Source organism: Gossypium raimondii, chromosome 9 (genome assembly GCF_025698545.1).
Source record: "Gossypium raimondii isolate GPD5lz chromosome 9, ASM2569854v1, whole genome shotgun sequence".
NCBI lineage: Eukaryota > Viridiplantae > Streptophyta > Magnoliopsida > Malvales > Malvaceae > Gossypium > Gossypium raimondii.
In genome coordinates this window covers 45,028,724-45,051,196 of record NC_068573.1, presented here as the reverse complement: position 1 = coordinate 45,051,196, position 22,473 = coordinate 45,028,724, and the positions used below count along the sequence as shown (strand labels likewise).

General features: G+C 31.6%; 1 protein-coding gene and 1 pseudogene across 1 annotated transcript; both read left to right on the top strand.

Annotated features, from left to right (window-relative positions):
• The first annotated feature begins 1,028 nt into the window (after positions 1-1,028).
• Positions 1,029-3,044, top strand: LOC105800198 (methionine gamma-lyase). Its single transcript, XM_012631175.2, has 3 exons — positions 1,029-1,512; positions 1,582-1,983; positions 2,365-3,044. Exons 1-3 carry the CDS (start codon positions 1,116-1,118, stop codon positions 2,943-2,945), a joined length of 1,380 nt encoding a protein of 459 aa, XP_012486629.1. The 5' UTR covers positions 1,029-1,115; the 3' UTR covers positions 2,946-3,044.
• Positions 3,045-20,586: 17,542 nt separating this feature from the next.
• On the top strand, positions 20,587-22,018 carry LOC105797742 (methionine gamma-lyase-like; annotated as a pseudogene).
• Positions 22,019-22,473: the final 455 nt, after the last annotated feature.

Sequence of the window (22,473 nt, the reverse complement as noted above, 5' to 3'; positions counted from 1 at the left end):
TTATAAACATATTTAAATATTAAATGAAACAATATTTCAAAATTAATCTAAAATCATGTGAAAAATGAAATATAGCTCTGAAATAGATTTTAAAAATAAAAGATATATTTAAATTAAATAATGTTTTAAACTAATATAAATACTATTGTAAAAGTAAAATAAAAATAGAAACAATTTAAAATTTGACAAATTTAAGAATAGTTCTGAGAAGCATATTTAAGTAATTAAAAAGTAATAGTTTTAAATGTGGAAATTGTTAGTTAGAATAATTAGGTGTAAATTTAAGCCTTCATCTTCAAACATAAATTTTAAATAGAGTTATTAGAAAAGTCTAGAAGATAAGTTCTGGGTCAATTTTAATTAGTGTTAAATAGAGTTGTTGGAAATTATATAATCAGTGTGCAATAGGATATTATTCAAATTACAGGGTGGATTCACTAAAATTTTTTAGAGGGTTGTTGGAAACTTTTTACATGATCATATAATAATATTTAATTTTGAGATAAAAGTTTTAGTTTAGTTGGTATTGACATTGTTGTCAATATAAGAAGATGTGAGTTTGAGCATGTTAATGTGTATTTACCTTTCCATTTAAATTAAGGTTGAGAAAGATTATGAGTAATTCTAAGCAAGTAAGGGTATTGAATATACGTAAGAGATCCCTTGGACCTAATAAATTAGTCTCTCAATTTAGTTAGTGTACTAAATTAGAATTATTTAAAATAAATTAAAAAAAAAAGAGTTAAATTATTACCCGATACCATGCATCCTCGATAAACACATGATATTAAATGAATCCTTCTACCACTTGTCTTAAATATTCCGCGCGTCTATAATTATTTATTATTCCTTAAACTAGTTGTTTAATGTGAGTTTAGACTTTGGTTTTATAGGAATATAAATTCGTTTAGACATACCCCACTTGATTTTTTTTTTTCATAATGCTCTCTTGCTTTGCAAAGTCTGTAACCCCGCTATTTTAGCTCAGTTCTTTGCTTATATATAGCTTCCAACCCTTACATCTCTTCACCACTTCTTTCTTAACAATCTTAATTACTCCTTCATTTTTGTTATTGCCATTTACATCGTTAATCAATCCTTCTTATCACTTAATTATGGCAGAAACCCGTAGCTGTGAATTTGGAATTTCCGGAATGAAGAGAGCGGCAGCGGCTGATAGCTTTGAAGTGGATGATGAGATATTCGTGGCCAAGAAATCTATGTTGCCAACACTGGCAGTGGCACCAGCAGCATGGGAAAATGACCCTGCTGCCTCCTTAGCCGGCCTGCGCCATGAATTCGGTGAGCATGGTGGCATTAACATGTCCATTGAAGCTTCCGCCACCTTCACCGTCATGGAACCTGAGACAATGCGCCGCATGTTCACTGGTGAACTGGGCCCCGATCGTGATTTCTTCATTTATAGTCGTCACTTCAACCCCACCGTCTTAAATCTCGGTCGTCAGGTGGCAGCCCTAGAAGGAACCGAAGCTGCCTATTGCACTGCTAGTGGTAACGTCTAATTATATATGCATACAAACCGTCAAATTCGAGGTTAATAATATGGTTTCGTGATGACAGGCATGGCTGCTATATCATCAGTGATGTTGCAACTCTGCAGCAGCGGCGGACATGTGGTGGCGTCGGCGACCCTCTACGGAGGAACCCATGCACTTTTAACCCATTTCTTGCCCAGAACTTGTAACATCACGACCACGTTTGTGGACATAACCGATCACGAAGCGGTGAAAAACGCCATCGTCGAAGGAAGGACCAAAGTGTTGTTCTTCGAGTCAATTTCCAACCCAACACTCACCGTAGCCAACATTCCGGAGCTAAGCAAGCTAGCACATGACAAAGGAACCATGGTGGTTGTAGACAACACTTTCTCTCCCATGGTTCTTTCCCCTGCCCGGCTTGGTGCCGATGTTGTCGTTCATAGTATCTCCAAGTTCATAAGCGGTGGGGCTGATGTTATCGCAGGTTCGATTTTTTCGTCGTATGTTTCTCATGTACCAATACCATACTTGTGTTATGTCGGAAAATCATATAAAATGGCAAATGAATATAGTTTGGGGTTCATTGAAGGCAAACGAGTAAGATTTCTGATATGAACTCTACAAAATAACCAAAGTTTTTAGGGTTGGTGAGGGGAAACTTATGTACCCAATGAATGATGCCATTAGTGATCACTTGAAAAGCATGTCGCGTGTTGCTTTTTTGTATCATATTTCTGATAAATTCTGTATACCAACTTAAAGTTTTAATGCTCTAAATTTGATAATTTTAGTGGAAAAGTAAAAAGTATCGTTTCGAGAACTAGTTAGCATCGTATTGGTTTATTAATATAATGGGAAATTTCAGGTGCTGTTTGTGGTCCTGCAAGTCTGTTGAACTCCATGATGGACTTGCACCAAGGTGCTTTGATGCTTCTAGGCCCGACCATGAACGCCAAGGTTGCCTTTGAACTCTCTGAAAGGATACCTCACTTAGGCCTGAGAATGAAGGAGCATTGCCGCAGAGCCTTGGAATATGCTACTAGAATGAAGAAACTGGGTATCAGGGTCGTCTACCCAGGCCTTGAGGACCACCCTCAACACCACCTATTGAAGTCCATGGCCAACAAAGGCTACGGATTCGGCGGTCTTCTTTGTGTCGACATGGAATCGGAAGAGAAAGCTAACAGGCTGATGCACCACTTGCAGAACAGCTCTCAATTTGGGTTAATAGCGGTTAGCTTGGGTTATTACGAGACTCTCATGTCTTGCTCCGGTAGCAGTACCAGCAGTGAATTGAACTCAGAAGAGAAGGCCCTCGCCGGTATCTCGCCGGGGCTGGTGAGGATGTCGATTGGATATACTGGGACATTGGAGCAGAAGTGGAGCCAATTCGAAAGGGCAATCTCTAGGATGGAGGTGGATTCCACCTTATTCAACAAAAATTAAAGTTGTATTCGCCTTGTTCAAAAGGTTTCATTTGTGTTACTTCAGTTGTTAAATGATGGATCCCTTAGTTTTGGGTAATAAAAGGTTTTATTTGTGTTACTTCAGTTGTCAAATCTAGCCAATAATTAGGCTACCTATATAGCCTGAAAGTGATACTAAATCTAGTTAAACCTCTGTGGTCCAAAAACACATGGACCAAAACCGACTCATCAGCAAAATCACAGATAAAAAGAAGCTGAAAACCAAACACCAGATCACCTACATGAAGACTTACTAACGCACCCCTTTAAAATGCTTCCAACATGGTGTTCACGCTATTACTGCTGCAATTCAGACTAGCGTACACCTTTTATGAACTCTGGATTTCTCGTCTAAGTGTTCACCACCATCCTCTCAGTATAGGATCTCAATGCATCGCTTCAAACATCCCCAAATTAAAGAGAACCATCATACCCCAGGGGAGAACAAAGATTCAAACCCCTGCAAATAATTCAAGAATTATAACACACGCACTCAACCTATAGACAAGTAGTGATAGAATCTTCAACAACAATATTGCCTCTTTTTTTATATTTATTTATTAAAAATAAGCTATATAAGCAGAAAAAGTTATTTTAAAAATATTTTCAAAGTAATTTGATAAGCCAATAAAAGTTATTTGTTTGGAAAAATTGCAAAATAAATAATAAAGAAGAATGGGAAGAAAGAAAAATATTGCGAAAATATAAATAATAGACTAGCTCAATATTTTCATAAGCATTACTAACAAAATATGGAACAAGCAGGTCAAAAACCGCAACAGTTATAATTGAAAAGTTATAAATAGTTCAAAAGTTATGTTACTTGGTTATTAATCAAGAGTTATCACTATTTATAATGACAAGTTATGCCTCATGTTACTAAAAGTTATGTCATTTAATCAATAGCAAAGAGTTATAATTATTCAAGTAAATATGTATTGAATAATTACAATTATTCATTTATGAAAAACATGAGAATTCTTGTAGATATAAATAAAAATTCATTTATTTGATACATAAAACACATCAAAATAGAGTGAAGTGATTTGACGATAATTCTAATCATATATGCGACTCAACTTTGGTGTTAGAATTTATCATGAAATGTAAATATTTTTTGAATCTTCTAGTAAGCTTATTGAAGTGACAAAAGAACAGTTTCAAACCACCAATAATTTACCAATCAAATAGTCGTAAAAAGATGATTTAATCTCAAGAAAAATTAATTCTAACTAATGTACTCAATTGCACAATTATTTAAACGTAAAACAATCTAAATTAGATGAACAGATTAAATCTTAAAAGTGCTTTTCTCTCTTTCTTAATTTTTATAAGGGAAGGAAGTAAAAAGAAGACGTGTGCCCTGCGGTTCCCGCTTTTGCCAATGTTAGATATCTTCCTTTGAACACAAAAAGTTGGAATTATATGTGGAGAGTTTTTCTAGATGCTTCCAACTCTCTCTTAATTCATAACTCGACCCCACTTTTCTCTTTATCCTGCTTCATCTCCACTTAAATGCTTCAGTGGATATTGTAGGTAAGCTGACATTCTAAAGTAGACCAATATTCATGAAGCCACCTTTCACTATTGCAACTCTTACTTCTTTCTTCACTTTCTTTAATGATTTTGACATTTATTACTCATATTCGAGTTAATAGAATATAATACAATGTATTGCTCCTAGAAAAAAAATAATCACGTGTGTGTGCACTGCATCAGTGCATGCATTTCAAATTATATTAAAAATAACAAGTGGATCATGAATGAATCCTAAATCAATTCGCAATTGAATTGCACATATAATCTTAAATTTTAAAAATAATTAGTTAAATAATTTTTCTTTTAAAACTTTTTCGTAATTGATATAAATATAAAAAATATGCAATAAATCACAAAATTTTAATTTGTTTTTTCCTTTCTCACCCTTCTTTTGCTTCTCTATTTTCTCTCCTTCCCCAAAAATGGATGTAAGATACATGGATAGGCGTATCTATAATGCCACTTATGTATCTTGCTTTTATTTTTATTTTTTACTGATTTTGAGATATTAAATAAATTATATTCTTAATAGTAGTTTTTTAATTATTTAAAAAATTACTAACCACCGAGGATCAAGTTCCATACAAAGGTATAATAAGTACATGGCAAATTGTACAAAATATAATTAGTAAAAGACAAATTGTACATACAATAAAGGAGAAGAACCAAAAGGCCTGAAACCCAAATCCGAGAGACGAAGCACAATTCACTTGAATTAGGCTGTCACTGCCGATCAAGAGGAAGCAAGGACAGAAACCCTCACTGATATGTTGGTATTCAGCCATCAAGGTTGAGGAGCCATGATGCATACAGCCCCTTCATGCCCTCACCTTCGTTGCAATGGACACGTCTCTGCTAACTTGAACCAATAAATGCAAACAAATCTAACAAATCAGGCAATCTCGAAATGCCCAAAAATTCTCATATGGGAACCAAAACCTTCAATCGACACCATCGCCCAAACAAGTTTGCACCGAAGACAACAAACCCCACCATGGTAGTGAAGGGAGTCACAAACGCTGCCACCAACAAAAATGCCAAGGCCAGCGCATTATTATGCCGCAAAAAGGAAATACATCACTTTCTCCCCCACCAGCGGCCAAGGCTCAGGTCTGTGCTTGATTGGGTGAAAAAGTGGGTGGAAATATATCACTTTCTCGCACACCCAACTTTGAGAACTGACTTAATTATTGATAATTGAATTAATTTATTGACATAGGGTTTAATGGATATTAGTATTTTTACCAATCGAAAAAAAGAGCATGCGATTTCATTATTTTTTACTAATGAAAAAATTGCGTTTTCATGTCATGAATTAATTGGTCAATGAATATTTCTGCAAAACAATACATACAAGCGTTATTAATGGAGCCAATACGTAAATAATCTAAAGTTAAAAACAATTTTATTGTTTACTTACAAATTATATCAAGAATAACACTCTACTTGTACTTATAAATAGGACTGATTTCATGCATACAAATAAAAAAAATTAAAAGCAAAAACTTTTCTTACGTCGTCTCTGCTATTTTAGGTATTCACTATTGCTATGTTACCTATTCTTCTGCAATTCTTTTAGTTACAGGCCGATTGAAGCAGTTTCCAGGCATTCAGTGTTGCTACTTGTTTGTTTTGATTTACATATAGCAACTTATTTTTTCACAAATCAATTTTACAAGCTAAAAAAGACAGCTTTAGTCTTTATTTACAAGCCTTACCAGAATTTGGATGGTAAATCAAACAAGAAAGTAGCAAGACAGGCGGTGAACACGGCGAAAGTTCAATTAAGGGACGAAACCAATATGTCTAGATCAACAGTCACTACAGATAATGTATTTTACCATAAGTAGATTTATATTGCCTTCTACCTATTAAATGGAAATGCTTTTTTCTAGAATTATTATAGGGTTGTTTTTGAGAAAGAATCATTATAGGCATTTATTATAAATATTATAAATAATATTTTTACTATTTGTATGCTTGATTAAATTTAAATGTGGAAAATGAGTCAGGGTAGGAAACCAAACTAGATTTTGGGAAATTACGTTCTTATTTGCATCATGTATGGACAGAATTAATTACATTTATTTATCTTAAAATTTCAAGAATTTGTATTTCCTTAAAATAATGTATTTTTACCATAAACAATTTTTACTTCTTTCTACCTATTAAATGAAAATATTTTTAAAGAATAATTCCTTAAATATATGCCATTTATTTATTCTAAAATTGCAATAACACTTTTAGTTTTAGTAATGAAAGTTTTAAGTTTGACAATTATTTTATTTAGTTGTAATAAATGCATTACATATTTAATTCTTATTAAAAATATAGTATTTAGTTATAAAATGCAATAACATTTGGCTCTTCTCTATGTTAAATCCGGCCATATGTTAGCCACTAAGACATTTTCTGGCCCCAAAACTTGTTTGAGAATAGTCCTTGGTTGGAAGTGTGGAATAGCTTACTTATGCTGCAAGTTAGCGATTTTATTTGGCGTTGTTTGAAAGGATTTGTTCCTTGTAAATCCAATTTAATTCATAGGGAATGCCGATCGATCCTTTGTACCTTCGGTGTGGCAATGCTTGTTTGGCAGATAAGTGACATTGATATATATGGTGTTAGTGACCGTGGTTTGTTGCTTAAACTGTTGAATATTGGGGAGCTCGAAAGGCTTAAAAAAGGCTGTGTAATCGTGAGGAGTATTTGGTTTAAAAACTTGTTTGTTTGGCAACATAAGGATTTTTCTGCTGCTCACATCTTCCACTTTGCTATGTCTTACCTGCAGGATTGGAAAGTTTCGAAATGTCAATTCGGCCAGGGTACATGCAACTTCTACGGTGCAACAGAATTCTAGAAGATGGACATTGTCGTTACCATCATTGCTGAAAATGCAATACAGATGTTGTAACTGGACGTTTGATGCACGAACGGGGCTATGGAGCTGCTATTCGAAACGAGAGAGGAGACTTTCACAAAGGGTTAACAGGGCATGTTACGGGAGCAATTTCTGCTCTTATTTAGAAGCTTTGACCATTCGGGATGCTCTTTCTTGGCTCAAAGGACTACAATTTGATAGTGGTAATTAAGACTGATTGTCTTGAAGTATACCGAGCCCTTGGCTCGATTGAACCTAATCAGACTGAGATTGGTCTTGTTATAAGACATTGTGTTTCTATTAAAAATCAATTCAACAATATGTGGTTTCTTTTGGGCACATAGAGAACTTAATAAAGTAGTATATGCTTTTTGTGATTGGAGCTTTTAAAATTCCAGAGTAATACGACGTAATTGTTTCTCCCATGTCCACATGGTGGGTTAAAGTTATAGGAATTGTTTTCTAGTATAGCGTGTGTAGTAGTGATCTATTCCTAATAATAGTGTATGGCTTGTAAAAAAATTTTAATATTAATAATAATATTATTTACGTGATTAATTGGTGTTATGAGTTAACTCGACATCAATTCAATCATGAAAAATACTAAAAAGTATATTTTAAAAGGTCGTAGAGGGTTCTTTGATGGAGAGATAAAATGTTACAAACAAGTGAACGAGAAGTGCTGGAAAAATATAAAGAGAAAGACTAGAGTAGATTTGATAACATTGAATGCAACAATAGGTGGTGGTTGGTAAGGTGGAGAAAAGAAAATATGACTAATGATAAGACTAAATAAATAAAATAAAATGAGAGAATTTTAGGGAGAGAGCTTTAAGAATCAAACATGAAACATCTACACTAGACGATGATTGTACTTTGGTGTTATTTTCACTTCTATTTTGGTGAAGCAGTATCGTGCGAAACATCTCTTGAAACGCAAGACGGTGATTGTTATTGAATGAGAGTTGTTCTTGAATAATAGCTATTTTGACTTGTTTCAAACATAAGTTTTTTTAGCAAGAGTTGTTCTCAAATAACAACCACACTAGATGATAATTATTCTAACTAAAATCTTCTTTGGAACATAACAATTCTCGAACAACAATTGTTCTAAACAACAATTATTATAAACAAAAGTTGTTGATTTGAAAGAAATATTAAGTGAAACGATAATACTAGTTGCTCCATGCATGGTAACACAATTTTTTAAAATATAATATTATTTTATCTCATGTAAAAGATAAAATGTTAATAATCAAAATTGAATATCTATAAAGGTCAATATAGATTATTATAGAGTGATTTTGTATTTTCAAACCTTTATATAAATTTATGTAAATGATAGATTTAAGCATAACACATTAAACATTTACATTTTTAACTAAAGATTCATTGTTACCTTTTAATTTACTATAAAGAAAATGACAATACAAACTATATAATAATTAATATTTTTACTTATCTGAATTTTTTTATTACTTTAAATTAATTTATTTCACATTATTTATCGGATGTTATATTTTAAATATTTACACGTACACGCCTAAAACGTCTTTTCCACCCCCACACAGAAAATGTGGGATGGTCGTTTATAGTTGATTATTGACATGTTGCTAATGTTAATGGCGACGTAGACTCGATCATTATGGATTAAGAAAAATGATAGATATTTATTTCCTTTGACCTTTCATTATGGTTTAAATCTCTCTTCAAACTCCACATTTGACACTCATTGGTACTATTAATCTTAACATTGTCTCGGAAAGATTTTTTTATGCCTTCGTCATATCATCTTTCCACGAATTAATACAAGCCTACACTTGAAGATAGATTTCGATAATGTCCGGCCTCATAGCCTCACTAGCTAGGAGTTTAGTTTATGAATCATCTTGCCGAATACCATGTCATATAGAGTGCACATGTAGTAAGATATATAAAAAGAACTCTTATCAAGATCCGTTAATTCATCATTTTTTCAAGATTGACGACATTTCATTTAATCACCTCATGTTGACTTCATTTAGTACTCTTAGTTAACAATTTGTCATTCTACTCCTATATTTATAGAATAGAATATATGATGATTAAGACCCATGTTCAATCAATTTCCTTGTATAATTGATACCTCCTACCCGCACCAAATTAAGAAATACACAAGATATATATATAAAAATATTATAAAAACACTTGGAGACAACTCCCTCCCAATCTCTTACACACCCAAAACCTCTTTTCTCAGTTGCTCCCCTGTGCCATCTACAATATGAACCATTATCACATTTATTACCTAGTATTTCCCTTCAATAATGATTATTTAGGCAATCCGGAAAGTATAGTATATCATAAAATCATCCTTTTTTCTTTGCCCAGTATAATTCCAAATTGACAGAGAGGTCTTCCTTTTTTACTTTTTTAGATTCTATGGATGCACGTTTTGCACGGCTCCATCGTCCGAAGGTACATGGAATTTACTGATATTTTGGAATGTTATTTAAAGCTAATTACAATTCTTATTTTAAGTCACATCGACGATGCACACATGTTTAACGTGGCCGACGTATAACCAGTGACATAATAAATAATTCTCATGATCCAATGTACTGCTATTACATGGAAAAACACTTTCTAACATTTGGCTTTCAGTCTTCTATAATAATGGAGAATATATACTTATTTTTATTGGTTTTATAGATGCGGATATGTGTAGTTTTTCTATAAAATAAAATAATAGGATTGATTTATATAACATTTTATTTGTTTGATCCATAAAAAGGTAAGAAGGTAAGACGAGAGAGACGAATAGAAGAAGCAAACAGGAAAACTATTTTAATTTTATTTAACCCATAAAAATACTTGGAGATTTATACTTATACTAAAAAATCATTTTATCAATTAAAATAAACACATCATCCATCATCTCTTCTTACCAACTGCACATATGATGTGAAAAAATATGTTTATTTTAATTTGTAGAAATGTAAGAAGAGTTGTATGAGCTAGGATTCTAATATGTCCACATTCAACTAAGATTTTTTGTGTTTCACTTTTGCTGTTTTATTTACTAATTAAAAATGATGTGGAATCATTTAATTGGTTGAGCATATGATGGAAGAGCTTATATAATCATAATACTTTAGAAAAAAAGTTAATTGATATTACCATAATTAACCTTATGAAAAATTGACAATTAAATCCTTAATGTATACACTATCTTCTTACTTAACCGTATATATTACTTTTTGTTTATTCAAGGAAATCATTTTATTCCGAAAGCGAAGAGTAGTATCTCGATGCATGGCATAAAACCCAGCAATAAATCTGATTACACAAGACAAAGAAAGTCTTTAAATAGAACCACACCTCGCCCTTAGATCAATTCAATAAATGGTACCGCAAGTAGGGCAAAATCTTTATTACTGGCTTAAGTTTATTTGTCATCTTTCAATAATAAGTTATAAATTCTAAAAAACAATTTATAATTATTTAATGCCATTTCAACATCTTTTTCTATATTATTGACACATTATTTTAGTAATTTTTTTAATCTAGACCTTAGACACTAAGGGTGCGTTTGGTTCGCTGTATTGGATTAGAGGTGTAATAGCAAATCAACTGTTTGGTTGAATGTAATGGAATAGAGGCGTAATAGTAATCTTGTGTTTGGTTGAATGGAATAGAGGTGTAATAGCATAATGGAAAAAACTAAAATGACTAGAATACCCTTAGCATAAATTTGTTTTGGTAAATGATTATTGTTATTGTTATTTAAATTTTAATAAGATTATTATTATCAGTAATAAATATTTTAATCATATTTAAACATAATTATTATTAAATATATTTTAATTAAAATATATAATTTAATAAAATTACTATAATTAGCGAAATTTGTTTTGGTAAATTGTTATTGTTATTGTTATTTAAATTTTAATAAGATTATTAATATCAATAATAAATAATTTAATCATATTTAAACATAATTATTATTAAATATATTATAATTAAAATATATAATTTAATAAAATTCTTAATAATTAATATTCTTATATGAATTTACTCAAATCATAATATATGATATCTTGTAAAATATAAATTAACATAATTATTATTAAATATATTATAATTAAAATATATAATTTAATAAAATTCTTAATAATTAATATTCTTATATGAATTTACTCAAATCATAATATATGATACTATAAATGAAAATTTGAAATAATTAATATTAAATATATTTTAATTAAAATATATGATTTAAAATAATTTAAAATAATTATAACTAATAAATTATATTTTATGAATTTGTATAATTTAAAATAATAACTATTACATATAATTTAATAATTAATATTAAATTTCATAAAATTCTTGATAATAAATTTTCTTATATGAATTTATACAATTTAAAATAATTAATATTAAATATAATTTAATAGTCATATATAATTTCATAAAATTCTTAATAATAAAATGTTCTTATATGAATTTACTAAAATCAAGATATAACTTGAGAATTATATTCTGCATAAACATAATTAACTTATATTAAGAAAAAGTTTGAACATTGATATTTTACAACATCATAATCCATATGCTATATAGTTTTACAACATCAAAAAGTTTGAACATTGATATTTAATGGTGAGAAAGAAATCTTCTGACCCATTCCAATCGGGCAACAGAAGGTAAACTAAAGAAAACGATCATTTGATTTGGATGATCGGGAATTTTACTCAAAGCATCATACCGCTGATCGTCGGTTAAACCTTCAATTGACCATAAGGCTGAATATAAATTTGAAGCTTTCTCTTCCATCTTTTGATGTTCTTCTGACTTCTGCTGAACTACCACCTCGGAGGTAATACTCCTACTGATTTGATCGCCAACGGCCTGGATTTTTTCCCCCAACAAAGTGGCAGCCTCCTCAAATGAAGAATACACATTATCACGAGCATCAGATTTCTTCTTTCTCTTGTTTGAAGATGAGGAACCCCCTTGGTCTCTATCTCCTCGTGGATCTGTACCAGAAACATCCATATCGTCTAAAGAGACGTCGACCCATGATCATAGAATGTGTTTCTCTCTTCATTCATATCTCAGTAATACGTTCATCCTCGGATGTATTTCTTCAAGAACATCAAGAATTGCTTGAGCGTCTTTCCCGATCGCCGATCTCTTGCGTATATCGCAGAAGTCGGTTGTAGTAAGGGAAAGAACGATGTCCGAACGAGAGGCTTCTTTGTGACTCTAAAAAATGAGGAAATCATATTAGTTATAAGTTTTGTAAAAACAAATAAATACTTGAAATACATTTTACCTTTACATAGGATTCCCAAATCGCATCTTCAAAGAACAACGAGTCGCTTATGCTCGTCCCAACCAAAACCATCGTTGTTTTGGCCATTAAGCATGTCGTAGACGACTGACCATTCCCTTTTTAGGCACCTAATCCGAGATTCAATATTTGGTTTCGCCTTCAACATTGCTCTTGGTAAAGCCTTTTCTAGCATTTTCTCTAGCTCGTTCAAATAACCGGCTTTGAACCCGGTATCAGCATTAAATGTCCCTACATTGTGCAAATCCACCATGCAAGAAACCAAGGCTGCATCCTCTTCTGGAACCCATTTTCTTTTGCTTCCTCGAGAAGCTTGAGAAGAAGCACCCGTTGGTGGAACACTTGACATATTGTTCTTAAGAAAAAAAACAAATTAACATTATTTACTATTTTGAATATCATGAATCAAAAGGTGAACAGTTTATAATATTATATCGGTAGTTCAATACTAAATTTAAATTTATAACACATGTTGAATGAAAAGATAATTAAATTATAATTCAACAAAGTTTAGTACAATACAAAATTTTAATCAAAGACCACCAAAGTTTCATAAACTAGATACATAAAATAACATCAACAAATCAATTCAAACTCAATTTGTCCCTAAACCTAACTAATTTCTAGATGCTTGCCATTCATCGAACATTTGGGTGGCTAGTTCCATCCTCCAAGTAGCCCAAGCATCCGATGAATGAATATTTGTGATTTCGGTTCATCGTCATCCACCACATTAGTAGGTAATCCTTCTCCCACCTCCGCTTCAATGGGATCAATACTCATATGGGTTCGAATAAAATTATGGAGCAAACAACATGCTATAATAATTCTATTGTGCACCAGACAGATAAAACGATGGACTCCTAAGTATTCCCCATCTAAGTTTTAATAAGCCAAAGCATCTTTCAATGACATTACGTCTTGAGGCATGTTTCATATTAAAACTCTTGCGGAGAACTTGGTGATAACCCCGACGCCACTCGTTCGGATGATATCATTGTCCTCTAAATGGTGCAAGAAATCCTCGAATTTGTGTATCCAAGATCAACTAGATAATAACAACCTATAAAATAATTTTTTTTAAAAATGATTAATTCAGCAAACAAAGTTTGATCTTAATGAATAATTCAAATTCCTCTAACTATACACTGTACCATAAGGAACTTTTAGTCCATGTCTTCTACTAATGGCATCTCGAAGCACCCGTCCATCGGCAACTGAACCTTCCCAACTAGGAAGAACATAAACAAATTGCATCTCAGGTGTACAAACACCTAGCATATTTGTTGCTATGTCACCTTTTCGGGTTCGATATCTAGGTTTATCAACTGTTGGCACACTAATCTTGATGTGGGTTCCATCAAGAGCACCTAAGCAATTCTATATCACATGATATAAAACCTTGAGTTAGAATACTAATTTAAATCTAAGTCAACTAAATGTTGTACAAGCTATATATAAAACTCAGTCTAATACCTTAAACCATTTCCACCTTGTGTCAGAAGAATCGGCTGTAATTGGCTCCGACTTTTTAAATAACACATTTTGCAAGCGTATGACAGCATTTAAAACACTATGGAATGCTCTGCTAACAGTTTCCCCGGACCTTCTAAAGTGATGCTTGATAACTCGATTTTTAAGGTGATGGGAGATGATATGTAAAAACATTGCTACTTGCTCATCAACAAGCATGAACCTTGACGACTTCAATCCCCCTATTGATTCTAACATCTCACATAGTTTTAAAAAGGCAATTCTATTCATCCTAACTTGTTCAATACAGGTCTCGTCACTAGTATATACAAGCCTATTCACATAATCCCGTTTTGCATAAAAATCTAAGGTATAGGACCTAATCCTTGGTCTATGTAGGCTAAGGCTGGCACCCATTCTAAATAAGAACCAAATCGCAATTCTACAGATTTCCAACCATATTGTCACAGCGATACCAATTCTTTTACGCCTCACACTTTGTGCAATTAAAGGCAGACGAGCCATTACTGCAACATATTAAAATTGGAATACACTATCAATGAATTGAAATTGCAATTACACATTATCAAATAAAAATAAACAATACAAATTTAGAACACACGAAGCAAAAAAGTATCTACTAAATGATATCGTTGCAACTTTAATTTCATTTCTTTATCAATCACCCAAACAATAAAGAAATTATAAAGCATGTATAATTGACCTAAAATTAATTGTTGGTGTATGTATAATTGACCTAAAATTAATATTGTTGGTGTATGTATAATTGACCTAAAATTAATTGTTGGTATATGTATACTTCAAGTTTTAAAACTTGAATAACATTTAATCTCGTATAAATATATTGATTAGTTCATCAAAGCATGTTCAAAGTCCTCACATTGATTAGTTTAATAAAGCATGTTCAAAGTTTGAACATTGATTAGTTTATTTATTTATGATTAGTTTAATTAAGGTTTTTCTAATTTTAAAACAAATAAAATAAAGAATGATGATTTGATTTAATAATAAAATATTAAAGTCCTTATTTTAAATATTGATTAAAATAATTAAGGTTTATAATTATTGAAGGAATTGCTATTTTATGATTTCACATTATTGACCACTTTGAAAACAAATTTATATATAATTTTCCTTAGAAATAGTAAAATGGGTTCAATAAATATGAATTTGGAGACCCAATTTTAATTAGATTTTCTTCACATGGTAGGTTCAAATGTGAAAAGATTTTCTAAGCAACATTATTTTTTATAAGAATGAGGATTTGCTTTAATAATCTTCTTTCTCTTGTTTTAAAACTTTTATAACATTTTAAATTTAAATTTCTTTATTAAAATATTAAATTTCTTGATTTTTAATAAAATATTAAAGTCCTTATTTTAATTATTGATTAGTCCTTATTTTAATAAAATATTAAAGTCCTTATTTTAATTATTGATTAGTCCTTATTTTAATAAAATATTAAAGTCCTTATTTTAATTATTGATGTAATTTTAAAATCAAATGACTCAACTAAAATTTACTAATAATCGAGTGATTAAATATATTATAATTTACCAAAAATATTATAGAATACAACTTATTTTAAAATATATATTTTATCAAGGAATGTTTAATTTTTTTTCAATTTTATTTTCCGAGTTACAAGATCCCATTAGCTATAAATAATGTTACATTTTATCGATTATATTAGAATTTTAACTTCCACTCTCAAAATAACTTTTATTATTATTATTTATGATTCATAAATTTGTTAAGAAATGTATAAATAATTTAATCAACAATTATAACTTAAATATGGAAGCTCCACTTTCAAATAAATTTATCAAACAAGACACTAATTGCAACATGTATTGAAAAATGAAAAGTTGTTTGAGTAAAGATATCATTGCACTTTGTCAAGATTTTAAGATCGAGCAAAATCGATTCCATTCAAAAAGATAAAAAAATTTAGTAATTCATGCTTTAGCCGATTTTACCATTTTATCTATTAAGACAGAGTACATGCTTATGAAATATAAACACCAATCCAAATCACATAGTCTCATACATCTTCTAAACAAGTATGTTCAAATATTCCTTTTAATAAATACTATATTCCCAAATACCGAATGATCTCATATCAATACCTTAATTAACTTAAGCATAAGTTAACCAAACATATACAACTTGAATAGCAATTTATTGAACTATACATACTAAGTTTGGCAGCATAATATATATATATATATATATATATATATATATATATATATAAACATACAAGTTATCGATTAACATATGAATTTCAGCCTAAAACTTACAAATTCATAAATTGCATTTCACCTAAAACCATGCATTATATCACTCAAAAGGAATCAAGTACAAAACCAAATATACATACTTACCAACCAGCATTCTTCCTCTAACAAAAAATAGTTACATTTCCATACAGACACAGATTTGCCAACTTCACATGATACTGAATTTTAACAAGAGAAACGGCCATTCTTTAAACCAATCATCCATCATTTTGATTATATTATAACAAAAGACCACTTATCACACACCCACACAAAATTCCAAACACATGCTTTCATTTGAAACACGCTCTTAGGAGAATACCCTAAACACTTTGTTCGAATCTTGTCATCCGTAGAAAAATCAAAATCAACAATTAACACAAATAATCAGAAGACTGCAAGTTTGAACATTATTTTGAGCATTACTGCCATTAATAAGCAATCCAGGCAGCAATTAACATAATCAATCGCGAGGCCATTAAGCAAGAAAAAACAGAATAAGACGAACTCAACAACCATTCAGAAAATTTGCTCAGAGCTAAGATCTTTTAAGCTCTAATGCTTAGTTACCAATAACAAATTAAATTCTTAAATTCCCTTGCACTTAAAATAGGAGAATAAAGAATTAACAAGCAGATAGAACCATCATGATCTACCAGGTTAAAGATAAAATAGAAATTGGAGAACAATCTAAAAAATTGATATTCCCATCAGGCAATTAGATCAAAACAAGAATTAAGCAAAAGAAATAAACAGAACCCATTAAAACTAACAAAATCAAGCATACCCAAATCAATAAACATGAAATCAAACACGAAAAAATGGAGATCCAAACGAGTTATAACCCAAAAAACTGATAAAAAACAGTTACCTTGAAAGAGAATACTCCTACTAGTTTTGGAGATCAAAAAAGGACTCGAAAATTACAACAGAACAAACAAAAATCCAAGATTAGTAGAGAAGAGAGAACAAAAATCCGACTATTGTTTACAAAGGATTGACGGTCCTATGCTGATGAATAAAGACATACATGCATAATTTTCCCTACAATATCCATAATAACAATATCAACAAAAAACAGTATGCATTTCTTAAGCCTAACCAACAACACAAAACACATTTCAATCGCACATGCAATACAAACAAAAAAACTATGGAAAACTAACCTGTTAATCAGCAAATCGGGGCACAATGAAGAAGAACCTGTAATGAGAAAAGGGGAAACCGATTAGATAAAAACAATAGAAAAGGTTGACCTCGAATTCTATCGGGTTAGGAAAACTAACCGATGACGCAAATCGACAGAGAGCAAATCGGCCGAAAAAGAAAAGAAAAGAAACGGGGGGAGCAAGCTTGAAGGAACAGAAGAGAAACAAAGGGGATCGGGGGAGGGTAAAACAGGGAGGGTTTGTTGAAGCCGTTCCTAATCTGGGCAAAAGGGGGGGAATAGAAATCGGTGGTTTTCACCGATTAGGAAAGTAGTCGATTGCACCCGTATTACCAATACATTGAACCAAACACGGGATAGAGAGGGATTAGGTGGGGTCCACCGATTAGGGGTGTATTGGCATAGCCAATACACCAAACCAAACACGTTATAAATGTTTAAAAAGCTACTAACATAAAAAAAATACTAAAATGACATTAAATAATTGAGAAAAGATACAAGATGATGTGACATCTTTATTTCATACTATCATTCCCTATAATTAATTATTATATAAGTCGATCCTCCTTAAACTAGTTGTTTAATGTGAGTTTAGACTTCGGTTTTATAGGAATATAAATTCATTTAGACATACCCCCTTGATATTTATTTTTTTCATAATGCTCTCTTGCTTTGCAAAATCTGTAACCCCGCCGTTTTAGCTCAATTCTTTGCTTATATATAACTTCCAACCCTTACATCTACAAATCATACCATGGTAGTTTCTTCCTCCTCTTGTATATTTGCTCTTTGCATTAGCATCTTCATCTCCTTAAAGTACTCATCAACAGATCGATTACCTTGAATAAGGCGTTGAAGTCTTGTTGAGACCTCACTATAGTAATGAGAAGGAACGTAACGCTTTCGCATCACTTGCTTCAACTCGTCTCATGTTTTAATTACCCTTTCATGGTTTCTTTGACGATCAATTCCAAGTTGAATCCACCAACTCAAAGCATTATCTGAAACTCCAAGGGTCGCCAATTGGACTTTTTCCTCTTCTTGGCATTTATAGTAACGAAACATAAGGTCAATTTTTAATTATCACTCACAATATGCTTCAAGATCATATTTCCCTCGAAACCGTGGAATGTTGAACTTTAGTTTAGCTAAAGAATGTTGCCTACGGTCATTATTAATCAAAGTCTCATAATTTGCACGAGACACGTAGAGCATTATTTGCACGAAGATGAGGCTGATCAATCTTATCTCCCCAATTACGATTCTAACGTTTAATTTTAGTACTTAGACGTTCTAAATTTTTGTTGATCGTGTCTAGAATAGTGTCACATTGCTGATCTCGAGCATTTCGAACCTCTTAATCTCTTCTCAACTTCCCAAACATAGTATTGCGAATCATTATGAAAGCATGAAAAGAACACAACACTTAAGAAAATAAAATTTAAGCAAAACTCACTGTTATGTACTTAGAAATAAAAATCAAATTCTCAATAAGGTAAGAATTAATCTTGCGAGTTTTTTAAAAAGTGTCGATATCAATTAATCAAAATGTATTAGAATCAAATTAACAAAGCAAACCTAAGAGCATTATGAGTCCAAAATTAGCTAGACATCAAAGAATTTATTATATGAAGGAATGAATATGTAACGTGCTTTAACCTACTAACACAAGAAACAAGAAAGTATTAGAATGTGTAAATGAACAAATAAAAAGTAAAAACAAATGAAAACTTAAAGCTAAGAGTCAATGAAAATTGCTGAAACCCGAAAGCCCCCGAAAAATTACGAAGCAACTTGACAAACTTCGTTTGACTTGTTCTCGATTTCCAAAAATCACGAAATTTAAATTGTAGCCTCCTCAAATAATTTAGATATGATCTGAAAAGTTTCAGCACAAAATTCAACCCACAAAATATTTTTTATTTTTTTGTATTTTATTTTTTTGTGCTTTTTTGATCACTTTTTTGTGGGAAATATTCTTTTATACTTTAAAATAGTGCCAAGAAATGATATATAAAATTTTAGATCATTTTAAAATCATTTACCCACTGAAAAATATTTATTTCGAAAACTGTCGGGGTAAAAAAAATTATTTTGAGGCTGTTTCTAAAAATCAGTTTATAAAAATATAAAGAACACCTAAAACGCCCAAATTTGATACCAATTAATAAATGATGAGAAGGATGAACGCGAAAGCGGATCGTAAAGTTTGTCAAAGTCGCGGATTTGACTTAGGGCTCTAGACATTCGGGAAAAAATTTAGATTTTGACACAATCTAAAATAAAATTGAATTCAAGTCAGATAAAAAAATTAAAATAAATAACTAAAATAAAATAATAAATCAAAGATTAAGTAAATAAATAAAGAAGATAAATGGAAAGATAGAACAGGGCGTGTAGAAGTCCTAAGAAGCATTGAAAACACGAAGAATCCACAATCAGAGAAATAAAATAATAATGAATTGAATGAATTGTGTGCAATGTAAATGCCTATATATAGGCTAACCAAATAAATCTAAATAAAACTCTTAAGTATACTAGAACTCTAATTTAATCTAAACAAGAAATAGTTTTAAACTAAATTTTCTTATTAACATAAAACTCCTAAATAACTTAAAATACTTAATAATTATAAAAAAATCGGAATAAAATAATAATAAAATAATAAGATCTGAAAAATATAATATTGGGCTCATATATAATAAAAATTAAGTCTAAAACTCGAATCCAATATGATTTAAACTCGAATTAAAGGCCCGAAATTCGTAATTCCCATCATAATCTCATTCAGAAATTTTGCTCGCGCAGTCTTTACTAAAACGGTCATAATTTGAGCTCCCAAACTCAAAATCAAGTGATTCAAAATGCGTTTCGAAGTTAAGAGATAGATCTTCAAACGCCATGAGACATCTCAACCTAGAAATGTCAGGACCCCATCCAAAAATTCGTCGCAAGTCTGCTGATTTCCTAAGCCTGAAAATTGGCTGTTTTGATGATTGGAATCTAATAAATTTCATCTCATTCGTGCATGTATTAGTGATGTTGCAACTCTGCAGCAGCGGCGGACATGTGGTGGCGTCGGCGACCCTCTACGGAGGAACCCATGCACTTTTAACCCATTTCTTGCCTAGAACTTGTAACATCACGACCACGTTTGTGGACATAACCGATCACGAAGAGGTGAAAAACGCCATCGTCGAAATAAGGACCAAAGTGTTGTTCTTCGAGTCAATTTCCAACCCAACACTCACCGTAGCCGACATTCCGGAGCTAATTAAGCAAGCTAGCACATGACAAAGGAACCATGGTGGTTGTAGACAACGCTCTCTCCCATGGTTCTTTCCCCTGCTCGGCTTAGTGCTGATGTGGTCGTTCACAGTATGTCCAAGTTCATAAGCGGTGGGGCCGATGTTGTCGCAGGTTCGAGTTATCGAATGTTTCTCATGTACCATTACATGTCTTACATTGGAAAATCATATAAAATGGAAAATGAATGTAGTCTATTCTGGTATGACAATAATGCTCTACAAAAATATCCAAACTTTTTAGGTTTGGTGAGAGGAAACTTATCTACCCAATGAATGATGCCATTAGTGATCACCTGAAAAGCATGTCGCGTGTTACTTTTTTATATTATATTTCTGATAAATTCTGTATACCAACTTAAAGGTTTAATGCTCTAAATTTGATAAATTTAGTGGAAAAGTAAAAAGTATCGTTTTGACAACTAGTCCACATTCGTATTAGTTTATTAATATTGGATTAGATTTGTTAATGCAATAAAATGGGAAATTTTAGGTGCTGTTTGTGGTCCTGCAAGCCTGTTGAACTCCATGATGGACCTTCACCAAGGTTCCTTGATGCTTCTAGGCCCGACCATGAACGCCAAGATTGCCTTTGAACTCTCTGAAAGGATACCTCACTTGGGCCTGAGAATGAAGGAGCACTGCCTCAGAGCCATGGAATATGCTACTAGAATGAAGAAAATGGGTCTAAGGGTCGTGTACCCAGGCCTTGAGGATCACCCTCAACACCACCTATTGAAGTCCATGGCCAAAAAGGGCTATGGGTTCGGCGGTCTTCTTTGTGTCGACAAGGAATCGGAAGAGAAAGCTAACAGGCTGATGCACCACTGGAAGAACAGCTCTCAATTTGGGTTAATAGCGGTTAGCTTGGGTTATTACGAGACTCTTCATGTCTTGCTCCGGTAGCAGTACCAGCAGTGAATTGAACTCAGAAGAGAAGGCCCTCGCCGGGGCTGGTGAGGATGTCGATTGGATATACTGGGACATTGGAGCAGAAGTGGAGCCAATTCGAAAGGGCAATCTCAAGGACGATGGACTCCATATTGTGAAACAAAAATTAAGTTTCTTACGTCTTCAATAATAATTTCATTATAAGTTTCTATATTATATTTAGTAACATAAATGGTAACAATTATATGAATTTAAATTCTATTATAAATAATTGTCAGTAATATTGAGGGAAAAAATCTATAAATAATAAAATTTAAAGTCAAATCCTTGTGTGTATTATGTTAGTTTAGAAAATGTTGGACAACATAATTATTAATAAAAATAAAATCTCATACAATTTCACCTAGTTACTAATTCTCTAAAATTAAACATATATTCATTGTCATCACGAGTTAGTCATTAGCAAGTATAATAATTAATAATAAATATTATGTCATTTATTTAAAATTGATAATTACAATAAATAATATATATTTTATTCAAATGTAAGGAAATAATTTAAAACTTTAAATTATTTAAAGGTGATCAGTAAAAGCATGTAATTATTATTATT

Coding starts and splice junctions, on each gene's coding strand:
- LOC105800198 (XM_012631175.2), top strand. CDS start 1,116: ATGGCAGAAACCCGTAGCTGTGAATTTGGAATTTCCGGAATGAAGAGA. Junction 1,513..1,581: donor TGCCTATTGCACTGCTAGTG/GTAACGTCTAAT, acceptor TCGTGATGACAG/GCATGGCTGCTATATCATCA. Junction 1,984..2,364: donor TGGGGCTGATGTTATCGCAG/GTTCGATTTTTT, acceptor GGGAAATTTCAG/GTGCTGTTTGTGGTCCTGCA.